This window comes from Camelus dromedarius, chromosome 24 (assembly GCF_036321535.1).
Source record: "Camelus dromedarius isolate mCamDro1 chromosome 24, mCamDro1.pat, whole genome shotgun sequence".
Lineage (NCBI taxonomy): Eukaryota > Metazoa > Chordata > Mammalia > Artiodactyla > Camelidae > Camelus > Camelus dromedarius.
Genome location: NC_087459.1, coordinates 30,849,989 through 30,864,348, shown reverse-complemented (window position 1 = coordinate 30,864,348; position 14,360 = coordinate 30,849,989). Strand labels below are relative to the sequence as shown.

Genomic DNA, 14,360 nt, shown 5'->3' with positions numbered 1-14,360 from the left:
GAGTGAAGACAAACGGGAAACTGCGTCCCGGGTCCGGGCGACCAAACTTCTCAGCCCAGCGCCTTTCAACCGACAGCTGAGGTGGAAACATTTAAAGTGTTCCCTAACTTGACGGCGCGGAGACTTGTGGGAAATAGAGTCCTATTACTCGTCCAGCTCCCGAAGAGCCGGACTTCCGGTGTCCTCCTGCGCTTGCGCACCTCGCCCTGTGCGTGTGTTCGCGCACGCGCGCCGCCGCTGCAGCGCCCCCGCTTCCTGTCCGTTCCCAAGTCACCGCTCGCCCTCGTTCCCAGGCTTTGGCCTCCGGCGGGCGAGGATTCCAGGGCCTGCGGGGTTGGACGCCGGGCACGGATTGTGCGGACGAGGGTTCGCGCGAGCCAGGCGGAGACTCGAGAGGGGACCCCTGAGCGCGAGCCCCGGAAACTGCGGGCTGGGGCGGAGGGGCCGGGCAGGCGGCGGCGGCGCAGGGGCGGCGGGACCCGGGCCCGACCGTCTGCAGCGCGCGGGACTCTGAGGCCCCGAGAGGGACGTTCGCCTGAGGGGAGTTTTTTCCGTAGGCCCAGAGCCTGCTCCTCGGGACCAGCGGCCTCAGGAGGCGGAGAGATCTCGGGAGACGAGCGCGCGGGAGGAGCAGCCCTCGGTCCGGAGCCTCGGGAGCCTGGTTCACCGGGTCCCAGCGGGGTAGGTCGTGCGTCTGCGGGCCTCCAGGCAGTTCTCGACCCTGCGGCCCGCGAAGAGCGGGGCTTGGGGGAGCCGGCCCGGGCCGAGGACACGAGAGAGCGACAGGGAGGGTTTGTCCGCGTCCCGGAGGTGGAGGGGCTGGGCTGCAGGGTCGCGGAGGCTGCTCCTGGATGGGCGCCCACTGGGACTTGTGAGTTCTGAGTGTCCTGGGGGAGTAGGGGCGGCCGGCTGGGCTGTGGACATTCCGCGTCCGCTCCTCCCTCCACACCCGACACCCCTCCTCCTGTCGCCGTCTCGAGATGGCGAGCGTGTCTCTAAAGTTGCATTAGCACCTTGGTTCTCGAATCTGAATGTGTGCTGAGCCCTCCTCGGGTCTGCCCTGTGGAATCACTCAGTGGAGTGCAGGATAAGTCTGCGAGGCTTCTGTCCTGCTGCCTCGGTTGAGGGAGGAAGTGATTGGGCCTGAGAAGGGAGGTGACGTGTCTAGGTCACCGGGTGTGTAGGTGGGATTGCTGACAGGACCCAAACTCCCAGGTCAGTGTTCTGTCCACTTTAAGTTTCTTAATAAAATATCTTTTTGAGCATCGCACTTAAGTTTATACAAATAATTGAAACACTGAACCGCCCCTGAGTGTATCTCTTACTCAGAGCATCCAGTGGGTGTTCTGGTCTTAAGCTGTTAAAAGAGTTAGTAAGAAGAAACAACTATAACAATTTCTTTTTTTTAAATCTTGTATTTAATGATGGAGGATTAGCTTTGTAGGGTTTGATGTCTATTCATTAATGAAAAAACATGAGCACTCAGTCCCTGCGTAGTCCTTTGGGAGGTACAGACCTGCGGGTGGGTTCTCCCTCTTTATTCTTCCAGGCCCCTCTGACGATAGAAGGGACAGCCTCCCACAGGTGTCTCTCATGGCACCTTCAGGACAGGTGCTCCAGCCACCTCTCACAGCGTCACTGCTTGCATTTTCCTTCGCCAGGTCTGCCTCCACTTTCACAGTCCTGCACGTTTTTCCAAGAGCAGCAGAAAATGAATAAATCTCTGGTGAGTTTGGGCGCCGGTCCTGCCGTGGAGACTTCCCGCTCCGCTGGAGGGACGATGCCCGTCTCTCGGCCTGGGTGACCCTTCCATCATGTAGTGTTTTGTCTTTTTAATTCTTAGGTGTTAACGTTCTATGTCTTCAGGTTTGGATATGATCTTGTTTTTAATTTTATTTATTTTTTCAGTATGGGAGGAGGTAATTAGGTTTTTATTTATTTATGTATTTTTATTGGAGGTGCTGGGGATTGAACCCAGGACCTCACTCATGCTAAGCGCATGCTCTCCCACTGAGCTGTACCTGCCGTGCTCTCCTGGGTTTTGGTTCTGTCCTGTGGAGAAACTGAAATGTTGTAATGGGGCTGCTGAATCATCTGGTAAAAAGAGGTCGACATAGAGACTGAGTATCGTGAAGGGCGGGATGCGGTGGGTGGTGTCCAGGCAGGGGTCTCGGGTCTCCAGTGAGATGCTCCCCAGGAGGGGAGGACACCTTGGGGGTTCCAGTCAATCCCAGGACCCAGGAAATAGTATGTCAGTGCCCCTGGGTTTTTCCTAATCATAAATGAGGTTGAGAATATTTTCATGTATTTAGAAGCTGTTTTTTCTTCCTAATTAATAGACTGTTTTTTAGAGCAGCTTTAGGTTTACAGGAAAACTGAGCAGACAGGACTGAGTCCCCAGTTTCCTCTGTTGTTAACATCTCACGCTCATGTGGTCCATCTTCTCAGTGATGGAGCAGCGTTGGTACATTTTTATCACCTAAAGTCCGTAGTTTATATCAGGGTTCACTCTGTGTCCTACAGACGTGTCAGCGCTCTGACACATGCACCACTGCTCCACACACAGCCGTTTTCCTGCCCTGGAGGTCCCTGGGCGCCACCTGTTCGTTCCTCCCTCCCCCAGCCACTGACAGCCGCTGATCTTTTTACCATCTGTGTGTTTTTGCCTTTCCCGAATGTCGAGTAGTTGGAATCTTAACAGTATGTGGTCTTTTCCAACTGGCGTATTTCCGTTTTTATGTAAGTGCCTGTTCACGTCCACTGCCAGTCTGCCTATCCCAGTACTATTTTGTTTTGTTTTGCTTTTCTTATTGACTTAGAGTAGTCTTTTTGTTTTGTTTTGTTTTTATTATTTTTATTTTTTAGTTGAAGTATATTCAGTTTACAGTGTTGTGCCAGTTTCTGGTGTACAGCATAATGTTTTAGTCATGCATGTACATACATGTGTTCCTTTTCATGTTTTCTCATTATAGGTTACTACAAGATGTTGAATATAGTTCCCTGTGCTAAACAGAAACTTGTTTATTTTATATATAGTAGTTAGTATCTGTAAATCTTGAACTCCCAATTTATCTCTTCCTACCCCTTTTCCTCTTAGTAACCGTAAGTTTGTTTTCTAAGTCTGTGAGTCTGTTTTTGTTTTGTAAGTTCATTTGTGTCTTTTTTTTTTTTTAAGATTCCACATATAGGTGATATCATATGGTATTTTTCTTTCTCTTTCTGGTTTACTTCACTTAAAAAACGTTGATCTCCAGGTCCCTCCACGTTGCTGCAAATGGCATTGTTTTATTCTTTTTTATGCTGAGTAGTATTCCATCGTGTGTGTGTATCACTTCTTCTTTATCAGGTCATCTGTCAGTGGACATTTGGGTCATTACATTTAGGTTGTTTCTATGTCCTGATGATTGTAAATAGTGCTGCTATGAAATCACCTGAACCCTTTGTTCTAGGGTGCTGATACTGTTCTGTGATACTTTCTTGGCAGTTGCATAAACTTAGCCCCATTACCTTTAGTTACTTAAATTTATTTCACTGTTTCACATTTCTGTGAAATAGGGGTGAGGCTCACAGTAATGGTGGGTGTCGTCGAGAAGTGTGTTATGTCCACAGAACTGTGTTAAGTGCTTTCTGCAGATGAGCCCATTTGGTACTGGTGTGTGTTGTATGATAGGTACCGTTGTCTTTATCTTAGACGTGATGATACAGGAGGAGACAGTTTATGACAACTTATAAACTGTTTATAAGTGGGATTATTTGTGAATTTATTCAAAAGATCCCCGCTAAGAGGCCCGGGTGTGCAGTTCCCAGGTCTGTTGTGCTCTCTGCCCTCAGGAGTGTGCTCCTCCCCTGGGAGGTGTCAGCGGGAAGAAGGGTTCTGAGTCCCAGCTGGAAATCAGGGAGCAGCACCAGGCTGTCCCCATCAGCTCACGGCGCAGGTCAGGGTCAGATGGCTGCAGGCTTACCCTCTGTGTTGCCTTGGCCTGCTTGCTGCTCTGGTGACTGTGGCGAATACTGCAGGTCAGCTCCTTCTGTGAGCTGCAGGGGGCGCTGTAGGGCAGGAACCGCAGTGGAGTTTGAGATCTGGGACACGTGTGTCTGGAGTTTAGGATAGCAGCCTGGGCTGGTGACAGAATGGGAAATGTTGATATGCAGATGGTAATTACAGTCGTGAGGCCAGGTCACTATCAAAGCAAAGGGTAAAGGAGAAAAACAACCCCTTGAGGGTGACTTGGAGGAGAGGAGGAGCCAGCAAAGGAGACTGAGAAGGAGTGTCTGGAGAGGGAAGAGAATCAACAGTGTTAACGTTCTAGAAGCCAAGTGAAGGGGCACAGGGCATCCCGGCTTCCACGAGTGCCCTCAGGCCTGTGCTGCTGGGGGCAGGGGCTGTGTCTGCTGGTCTGGGGCCCACCAGCCAGGATTGTTCCCGGCTCACAGTGCAAGACAGTATTTTCTTTAACTGATGTACACTGAGTGCACTCACGCAGTGTGTTGCATTTATTTTCCTTCCTCAAGATGCATAACATGAAAAAGGTACAGTGTTAACTTTACCAGGGAGCTGGGTGAGCTCCTGTCCCCATAAGTCTTATCCATGTCACCCAATTCCATCGCGGTGCCATTGCAGGGGCCAGTGTCATTCAAGGACGTGGCCGTGGACTTCACCCAGGAGGAGTGGCAGCAGCTGGACCCCGAGCAGAAGACAACCTACAGGGACGTGATGCTGGAGAACTACAGCCACCTGGTGTCCATAGGTGAGCGGAGCTGCTTTCGGGGTTGCTGTGACGTACAGGATCTCTCTCACTTTAACTTTGAATATGATGGGACAAATGTGAGTGATCTGGGGCACCAGGCAGGACATTTGGTCTTTACCTCCAGGTGGGTTCTAATTTTGCTACAGCTCAGGTGGGCACTTTTGTTGTGGAGCTCGCAAGGTCGCCCTCTCCTCAGACCACAGAGCCCAGCAGGTGGGCTCAGGTTCTCTCTCATTTCTGTTAACAGGGTGTCACGTTATCAAACCGGAAGTTATCACCAAGTTGGAGCAGGGAGAAGAGCCATGGATGGTGGAAGGAGGATTCCTCCTGCAGAGTTACCCAGGTGTGTTAATGCGGCAGGGAGCAGGTTGGTAGCTTGGAAGCGTTTACCCCTGGAGGTTTTTAAGGTCGCCAAGCCTTTAGAAGTGACTAAAGAAAGTTACTTGTGTGCTTTGGCTACCTGCCTCTCAGTGCCAGAGACTTCTTCCTTCCCCACAAAAGCTCATGTTGGTAGAGCTTTCCCGTGCTGGTGTCCACCCTGACCCAACACCCACTCACCCCCTCCTTGTTCTTACGGCCTTTCCAGTAACCCAGTATCACAGATTCTTTTTGTTTTCAGACATTCAGTCTGTTATTAAGGAAAACCTCACGTGACTCTCGTGTCCTTGTTACTTAACTTTTTCCTTCTTGTTTCCTGTGAAGTACCTCGGACTTGTTTCTGTCCCTGGTTTCACTTCTCACTCTTTCTTTGAGGTCAGGTGTCGGACCCCCGTTCTGTGCATAAACCAGTAGACTCAGTCCACCTGTGTTGTTGTGAGCACTGGTGCTGGCCCGTTCCTGAGAGCAGTGCTGCTGGAGTTTGGTGACAGCAGGCATGGGTCTCCCTCTTTCCTCAAACGCTCATTTTCATCTTCTCTCTTGTTTACTGCTCTGTTCCCAGGGCCTTCGGTGACGTCCTGTCAGAGCAGGTGTTCAATAAGTAGGAGATACAGAAATGCATCGTGATTCATTTATCTCCCACCCCCTTCAGAAATGTCTCTAAGGATCTGCTCCACCCTTCGGTGGTGTCTGTTTGTTTTGAGATCTTCAAAGGGCTCCTCCCATCTCAAGTCTATAGGGTTTTTCTCTGTTAAAGGCTACGTCATCCACCCTGTTCTCTGGTTCAGTATTTCCCCTGACAGCAGTAGGCTTTCCTTCATTCTGATTGGATTTACAAGATGTGTTCATCTGAAGTTCCTAAACCATCTTGTCACCAGTCTTACAGGATAAGCCTGCAGTGAGTCCCTGTTGATTGAAATTCCTTGTCCTTTAAGAATTGCCTTTTAGTGCTGGAAAATTAATTTTCTATTGTTTCCCAAAACTCTGGCTAAACTCCGTTTGGTCCACACTCCTGAGTGTCTTCTGTGTGCATGATGATCATCCCTACGTCTTTACGTGTCACTGGGGGTGATGAGTTATTTGTCCCAATAAAACGCATTCTTTAAGTGTGGACTTAAATATTCTACCTCTCCTTGAAGTCTTCCCTTCCAGCTCTTAGTATCACTCTTGTCTCTTCCTTCTCTCAACTTTGACTCCGCCTCATGGTGATGCCTTAAAAAAAGGTTAGGTCTGATCAAGGAATCTGTTATTGTGTATTTTTCGCTTGTGTTTCTCCATACCTACTCCCTCTTTAACCCTGTAAAGAAAGCGGCACGCCCCCTCCCTCGCCACAGTGTGTAGCGCACAGTGCACGTTTACATCTTTGATTATCTGAGGAGACAGGCAGGTGAGCGAACCTTCTTGTCCCGTCATTCAGGAGTGGTTTTAGGTGGTTACGTCTGAATGTGCATGCCTAGCTCACATCCCCGTACATTCTGCTGGTGCTTGAGAGCTGTCCTTACGGTTGAAATTAGGAACAGTTTCTCTGACTTCTGTTGAGGGGTTCAAAGGGAATAGGAAATAGAACCATACTTTTTAAGAGAGAGGTTTTGGTTAAGGGAAGAGATCAGAGATGCGTGGATAACGTAAAACTCGGCATTCACGTGGAATGTTAATGTTCCAGTGCAAGGCTGAGTCACCTTGTGCGAAAATGACTGGATGGAGAGTAATTATTTCTAACTTTAAAGGAAGTGGAGCTCATTAAGTTGAGAAAGGACTTGAGTAGTATGTTTTCTTAAAGCATGGACATCCCCGAAAAGATAGGTTGAGTAGACCAAGGCGGGAAGTCAAGCAGAGTTCGTAAAGCAATAGGAGCAGAGGCCCGTGACTGAGCGTAAGCTGGCGCGTTGCTGGTGCCGCTGCAGTCTCCATGTCGGTGACCGTGCCTTGGGTTGTCATCTGTCTCAGCCTGATACGAAGTGACAGGCGTCGAGTGCTGACCCACCTCCGCAAGCTGATTCCTCCTTGCACGCACCTCCTGGCCCTCCTTGTCCTTGTCCAGCAGCTGCCCTCCTTGTTGCCTGCCAGCTGCGAGTCCTTTCACATCTACCACGTTGGCCATTCATCCAGCATCCTTTGTCTTCTGGTCGTTGTTCCATGCTTATATTTTACCTTCTGTACCCCGTTTGAACAAAGTAGCAAAGGTCAAAGGTGCTTGTGTTTTTGTCAGCAGCCCCCCACCCCAAGACCACCACTGGAGATCGTGGAGACTGTGTGTGTGCATGTGCGTGTTTATTCCAGACAGAAAGAATAAGGGGAAAAAGTACAGTTGGAATTGCTTTCATCTGTCCACGAGGCTGGCATCTGCCACAGTGACATGCTTGTGTACACGTCATGTTCCATATCTTATGTCAGAAGATGTATAAAATTTGGTTAATTTTGCCTCTTTTTAGAAGTCTGGAAAGTTCATGATCTGATAGAGGGAGTCCAGGAAAATGAAGACAAACGTTCAAGGCAAACTGTGTCCATTAACAGCAAAACCCTGACTGAAGAGAGAGGTAATGTTCTTGGTAAGACTTTCAATGTGGAAACCAACCCTGTTCCTTCAAGAAAAATATCCTATAAATGTGACTCATGTGAAGAAAGTTTAAAATCTGTTTCAGAATATATTAGTAGTGATGGAAGCTATGCAAAAATGAAACCTGATGAATGTAGTGCATGTGGGAAATCACTTCTCCATGTTAAGCTTGAGAAAACTCATCCAGGAGATAAACCTTATGAATATATTCAAAATAGGGAGGCTTATACTGTAAATGAAGAAAGTGTTTATGAGAACATTCATATTTTGGAGAAACCCTTTGAGTATATTGAATGCCAGAAAGCCTTTCAGAAGGATCCAGTGTTTGTCAGTCGTTTGGAGGAGAAGCCCTACAAGTGGAATGGATCTGAAATAGCCTTTCTCCAGGTGTCCGACCTCGGTGTGCACCAGAGGGCTCACGTGGAAATGAAGCCCTACGAATGCAGTGCGTGTGGGAAGTCCTTCTGTAAAAAGTCCAAGTTTATAATACATCAGAGGACTCATACAGGAGAGAAACCTTATGAATGTAGCCAGTGTGGGAAGTCCTTCTGCCAGAAGGGGACCCTCACCGTGCATCAGCGGACGCACACAGGGGAGAAGCCCTATGAATGTACCGAATGCGGGAAAACCTTCTACCAGAAGTTACACCTCATTCAGCATCAGAGAACTCACTCAGGAGAGAAGCCCTATGAATGTAGTTACTGTGGAAAATCCTTTTGCCAGAAGACGCACCTCACGCAGCACCAGAGAACACACTCCGGGGAGAGGCCCTACGTCTGTCACGACTGTGGGAAAACCTTCTCCCAGAAGTCAGCTCTGAATGACCATCAGAAGATTCACACGGGCGTGAAGCTCTACAAGTGCAACGAGTGCGGGAAGCGCTTCTGCCGCAAGTCCACCCTGACCACGCACCAGCGGACGCACACCGGCGAGAAGCCCTACGAGTGCAACGAGTGCGGCAAGTTCTTCTCGCGGCTGTCGTACCTCACCGTGCACTACAGAACCCACTCCGGGGAGAAGCCCTACGAGTGCAGCGAGTGCGGGAAGACCTTCTACCTGAACTCGGCCCTCATGAGACACCAGCGGGTGCACACTGGTGAGAAGCCCTACGAGTGTAACGAGTGTGGGAAACTCTTCTCGCAGCTGTCGTACCTCACCATCCACCACAGAACCCACTCAGGAGTGAAGCCCTATGAATGTACCGAGTGCGGGAAGACCTTCTACCAGAACTCGGCCCTCTGCCGGCACCGGAGGATACACAAGGGAGAGAAGCCCTACGAGTGCTGCGTCTGCGGGAAGTTCTTCTCCCAGATGTCGTACCTCACCATCCACCACAGGATTCACTCCGGGGAGAAGCCCTACGAGTGCAGCCAGTGTGGGAAAACCTTCTGCCAGAACTCGGCCCTGAACAGGCATCAGAGAACACACACGGGAGAGAAGGCCTATGAGTGTTACGAGTGCGGCAAGTTCTTCTCCCAGATGTCGTACCTCACCATCCATCATCGAATTCATTCCGGGGAGAAGCCCTTCGAGTGTAACGAATGTGGGAAGGCCTTCTCTCGGATGTCCTACCTCACGGTGCACTACAGAACTCACTCAGGAGAGAAGCCCTATGAATGTAGTGAGTGTGGGAAGAAATTCTACCACAAGTCAGCCTTCAACAGCCATCAGAGAGTTCACAGGAGGGGGAATGTGAACGTGCTTGACGTGGGACGGCTCCTCTGAAGTGCACAGCATTTAACGTCCCGGGACCCTCTCAACATAGTGAATGAGAAACTCCTGCTGGCGAAAGAGTGTTCACACAGGTGAATGTGGACAGGCCTTTGAGTGTTAGTCAGACTTGGAGTCTGCAGGCTGGCAGGGGAGAGGCCACAGCTGTGCCCAGGCCACGTGGCGGGCTGGGTGCCAGACTGCACGGGAGTGAACGTTTATGAGTATTTGCAGAGCACACAGCTTCACCATGGATTCGAACTGCTTTACGTATCAGGGAATTCACACCAAGGGGAAACCTCTCAATTTAAGGAATTTGGGAAACACAGTCTGCTGGAAATTGTTGATACTAAAAGTTATGTTTCTGATAAAATCATCAAGCTTTTTATATTAAAAAGGAAACTACAGAGGACGGCTGTTGTGAATAAGCACGCACCTTACGTGAGGAGAAGCTGTAAAGCCATCAGGTAGCCAGTCAGGACAGCCGCGTGCGCACAGGCTCTCACGCGAGTGGTTCTGGGGGTGGCAGGACCAGCGCTTTTCAAGGTGTCTTGGTCTGCCTGCCTGCCTTTTAGGATGCTGCCTTGCGGAAGTTGTGTGTTTGGATGATTCTTGTTTGGAAGGGCGTTGTATCCTTATTAAGGTAACCCGTAAGAAATAAGGTAACATTAGCCATTGTAAGTAGCACCACTATGTGAGCATCTTAACGTGCATTGCTAGTGAACTAGTATTTGAAAAGTATAAAGTACGCTGCTTTCTGTACTCTTCCCTGGCATTTATAAATGTATTTTATCATTGTTAATGAACTAAATCTTCCATAAGGAAGCCAGTGTTTTTTATAATGTTTTCAGCTGTATCTGAGTCAGCCAGAAGTAGAAATCTAGGTATAAGAATAGAAAACTGCATAGATAATTTTAAGTAGTTAATGCCAGAAGTCTCTAGTTGTGAGGAACAGCTGTAGGACTCACTGCACTGTATACAGGTTTTAAAATGTACTTAAAATAGTTCTATTTTCATGGGATTTTTTCACCTACTATTTATTTTGATGCCTACGTAAGTGCAGGTGTGCAAAGCACACGTCCCATGTCACCTAGGAATTCACTGTACTCTTACTTGATACGATGCTGTTTTAAACTCCGTGCTTTGCTCCTTCCTGACCGGATTCAAAGCACGTCCGTACAGGTTTGCAGCTGGCGTTGCGGAGTGACCACCCGGGCCACGCGCCTGTTGCTGTTGGCTGGCCATGCTTGGGTATCGTTCCTCCTCATAGAACAGGGACAGATCCTGATTAGTTTCAGCCAGTAATGACAGTGCCTTTCTCATTGCCTGCAACTGGTTTACAGTGGTCAGAGGACCTAGTCCGAGACAGAAAGGAAAAGCCTGATGGGTTCCTTCTGGAAAAGGTTCCTTCAGAGATTCAAGGGGTCATGCCGGGTGAAGTGGAATCTTCTGGAACATTCCCTTGTCTGGGTTCAATGCCTGCTTTTTCGACAGTGAAGTACGATTTCGCCAAGCAGAGCGAGAAGAGCGGGGACCCTGGGAGCTGGACGCCAGCCATGCGGCCCCTCCACCTCTGGACTGTTTCTTGTGAAAGAGTAAATTTATTTTTCAGCCAGTTAATTTAGATTGCCCTGAGTGGTAACTGAGGATACAAAATGACACTTTTGTGGGAATTATGCAACTGAGAAGTGGACTTGAGGCAAATCGCTTATTTTGAGGTGTTGCTACAGAGATGATCTTATTTTCTGTACATTGTGGTGTAAATAGTCTGAGCATTAGCAATCAGCCGGAAACAGTTAAATGTGTATGTTTTCTTGAACTGTTACATTACTGAGCTAAGAACCTTTGGAACTGAGGTCAGGTCTCTCTGACACCGCATGACATACATCTTGTTCAGGTTCAGTTACGTCACTCACGATCTCGTTGCCTGTCACTTTCCCTCCGTGTTTGTCTTGACGATCGTGAGTGTGCTGCCTAACAAGTTAAAATTCTGGTCGAGCGTATAGTTGTGTGTAGGAACTGTATATTCATAGTGTATTTGTTGAAATATTTACAGAGGTTTCCCAAACGAGTGGGAAGTAGCTTAAATACACAGTATGCATTTTAAGTAAAATATTTGAAAAGTTTTAATGGTTTACCACATTCTTTCTCTCTTACGAAGTGGCTGACATGAAGGAACCCCACACACGTATGTGATCGTCACCTGCCTTTTTGGTAATGCAGTCGTGTGAGTTATTTCAGAGATGTCAGTGCTTTCATGTTATTACATCCCGGAAATTAGGGTCGATAGCATGTTCTGACTTAACTGGCATTGTTTTCTTCTTCCTTAGAGGTACTTAACATATCAGTTTGTCTTAGATTTGATGGAATGCAGTATTTGGAAGGTTTTCAGTATACCTGGCAAGGCCTGCGTTCATGGAAGAAGGCGCCATAGGGGATGGTTCTGTCCCCATCCGGCAGCATAGGACTGCACGTGGCAGTGGGGCAGAGCCGAGTACTTGCTTTTTATATGCAGTGAGCTCACACTGTGGAGTGTGAGCCAATGAGGGACTCCCAGAGCGACTGCCAAGGGCTGAGCAGGAGGTCGACCCTTCCTGGCACATAGAGGTGAGAGTCACCCCCCCCTCCCCCGCCGTGTTAGTGTTAGTGCGATGGTGGGTCATTTGTTTTTCTGTGGCCTCTCAGACAGGTCAGAACGAAGACCCAATGTTAACACCAGGGCCGTCTTCTCTCTGAGGCCACGGCGTACCCTCTGCTCTCTGTTTCATCTCAGTATGGCTGGCTGTGCTGTCCAGTCCAGCTCCCCAAAGATGGCTGGACAGTAAGGCACCCGACTGCAGCCCAAGTAACTGCCAGCTGTACAGAATGCTTCCAATTAAACAAGCAAGGAAATGCATTTTAAAATTATGTTGCTTTTTTCTTCCTCTTACAGAGATAACTACATCACAAATCAGTTGCTTTTCCCTTCCTTGAATTTAAAGTCTGATTTCTACCAAACCGATGAACCAGCACAGGCTGCTGTCATGTGTCCATAGCCCAACTCTGGAGATGCCACAGACATAAGAGCCGCCCATGGGTCCAGGGAGCGGCCCTGGACGGGGAAGCGCTGGGCGGAGACGCGAGGATGTGGTGGTTCCATGGAGCAGGTACTGGCAGTAGACGGGCAGGTGCTGAAGAGGACTTTCTCCTGCGCGGTGCTTGTACTGACTGCTCCAGTGTCCCCAGCACGTTCCCGCCCACCTGGTACCTCGGGAGACGGGAGCAGGCTCATCCACTCGGCCCTGCAGGCAGTTCAGGTCCCACTAGAGCAGACCCTCGGTCCAGCTGAGATGAGGTGTGGACACAGGAGACACAGGGAGAGTCGGCCGGGAGATCCTCTCCTCTCTCCAAAGCCAAGTCATCAGTAAACGGGCGCACGTTTCCTGATGGAGGAGGTGCTTTTGGTGACCATGTAAAGTGCCCAGAGACGACGGATCAGGAAGGGGGCACTTCCCAGTTGGAGTGGGCTTTCTCTTCTGTAACACAGCCCTCTACTTAAACTGGAGTTTAGACCTTCTGCCTGCTACTTGTACCAGCCCAGATTTGCAGAACCCCCAGGGAAACATGAGGAGTTTACTGTGAGGCAGCACACCATACCACCTACACAATGGGCAAGCTTGAGGGGAGAAAGCTAGGTTTCAAAATTTTCTTAATAGACATCCTTAAAGACAAGTAGATTGGTAGTATGAAGCAGGAACAGTTACCCAAAAAACGGTGGGGGGTGGGGAAATGGGCATGAGTAATTGGCATGAAATAATTAAATAGATGAGATTAATAATAGAATAAATACAGCCAAAAAACCAAATTAGTAGACTGTGATGGCAAATCTCCCAGGATACCACGAAGAAGAAAGAAATGCAATGTGAAAAAAGTAACAGAAGCAGAGGACAGTAGAGATGACAGTGTCTGTATCCTGGGGAAGAAGGAACAAGATGGAAGAAAATACATGGATTGAAAATTGCTCAGAATTAAAAAAGAATGAGATTGAAAAGGGCTGCTGTGATTCCAGATGGTGAGAGACAAACCTCATCCGTCTGTGAAGAACAGGTTTAACCAGTGACTAGAACATGTCAGGATACATCCAGCAAAGTTAAGAAAAGGGCAGTTCAGAGAGGGGACAGTCAGTGCTTGAAGTCATCAGGAATTAGAAAATACAAGTTAAAACAGTAAAATACCCCTTTGTTCTCATCAAAATGGCAAAAATTACAGCGATGTGTAAATAAATGCTGATTAAGGATGTGAATGGTAATCGTTCATGTTCACGTGCTGTAGTATATAAACAATGTAACCACCTGGGAAACAGACCTGGAAATGCCTTTGAAATTTAATGATGTGTCTGCTTTATTATGCAGTGGTACCTTGATGTGTTTATATACATTCCAGAGAAATTCTATACACGGGAGGCCACATACAGGGAGTTTCACCACAACAAAATGTGTGACCTCTTCTAGATGGATGTCCCAAAAGAGGTGAGTAAAATGTGATCGTGCAGCCAGGCGCTGTCCAGCAGTTAGACGTGTGTCCTAGATCTGCATGTAGCACGTCTGATGAACAATTACAGATACAACTGAAACGCTTCATGGAACTAAGTGTTTTTACGTCAATTAAAATTACACACACGCTTATGTAGGTTACAGTGGCATGTGCTTAAGGGCATAACTTTTTATCAGTGTGGGTGCCAGTCAGGAAGGGGCTGGAACTGGGGTCTGGCGTGTAGCAAGTATAGGGTGAAGTAAGGATGGGGTCCACACAGAAACCAGTGCTGACAATAAATGCTAAACACTGTGCCCAGGACTCCTCCCGAAACAGGAAAACATAAAAATTAAAGGCCCCCAAATTAAAGTACTCAATAATGTTTTATTCTGCTCAGTCGTAGCCAGAATTTTACGGCTCAGGTACCTAAACGATGCCTGAGACTTCTGGCAACT

General features: G+C 48.5%; 1 protein-coding gene across 4 annotated transcripts; it reads left to right on the top strand.

The window, feature by feature from the left end:
* Window positions 1–225: 225 nt before the first annotated feature.
* Window positions 226–13,675, top strand: LOC105099390 (zinc finger protein 12). 4 transcript variants are annotated; one of them, XM_031433292.2, is made up of 7 exons: window positions 226–366; window positions 558–681; window positions 1,662–1,726; window positions 4,622–4,748; window positions 4,996–5,091; window positions 7,559–12,000; window positions 12,326–13,675. In XM_031433292.2, the coding sequence occupies exons 3-6, from the start codon at window positions 1,712–1,714 to the stop codon at window positions 9,406–9,408; spliced, it is 2,088 nt and encodes a 695-aa protein (XP_031289152.1). In that variant the 5' UTR covers window positions 226–366; window positions 558–681; window positions 1,662–1,711; the 3' UTR covers window positions 9,409–12,000; window positions 12,326–13,675. The 4 variants fall into 4 exon arrangements, with proteins under 4 accessions (XP_031289152.1, XP_031289150.1, XP_031289151.1 ...); XM_031433291.2 differs by having other exon boundaries at window positions 250–366; window positions 1,550–1,726; XM_031433290.2 differs by having other exon boundaries at window positions 229–681; window positions 1,550–1,726.
* The last annotated feature ends 685 nt before the right edge of the window (window positions 13,676–14,360 follow it).

Coding starts and splice junctions, on each gene's coding strand:
- LOC105099390 (XM_031433292.2), top strand. Junction 4,749..4,995: donor CAGCCACCTGGTGTCCATAG/GTGAGCGGAGCT, acceptor TTCTGTTAACAG/GGTGTCACGTTATCAAACCG. Junction 5,092..7,558: donor CCTCCTGCAGAGTTACCCAG/GTGTGTTAATGC, acceptor GCCTCTTTTTAG/AAGTCTGGAAAGTTCATGAT.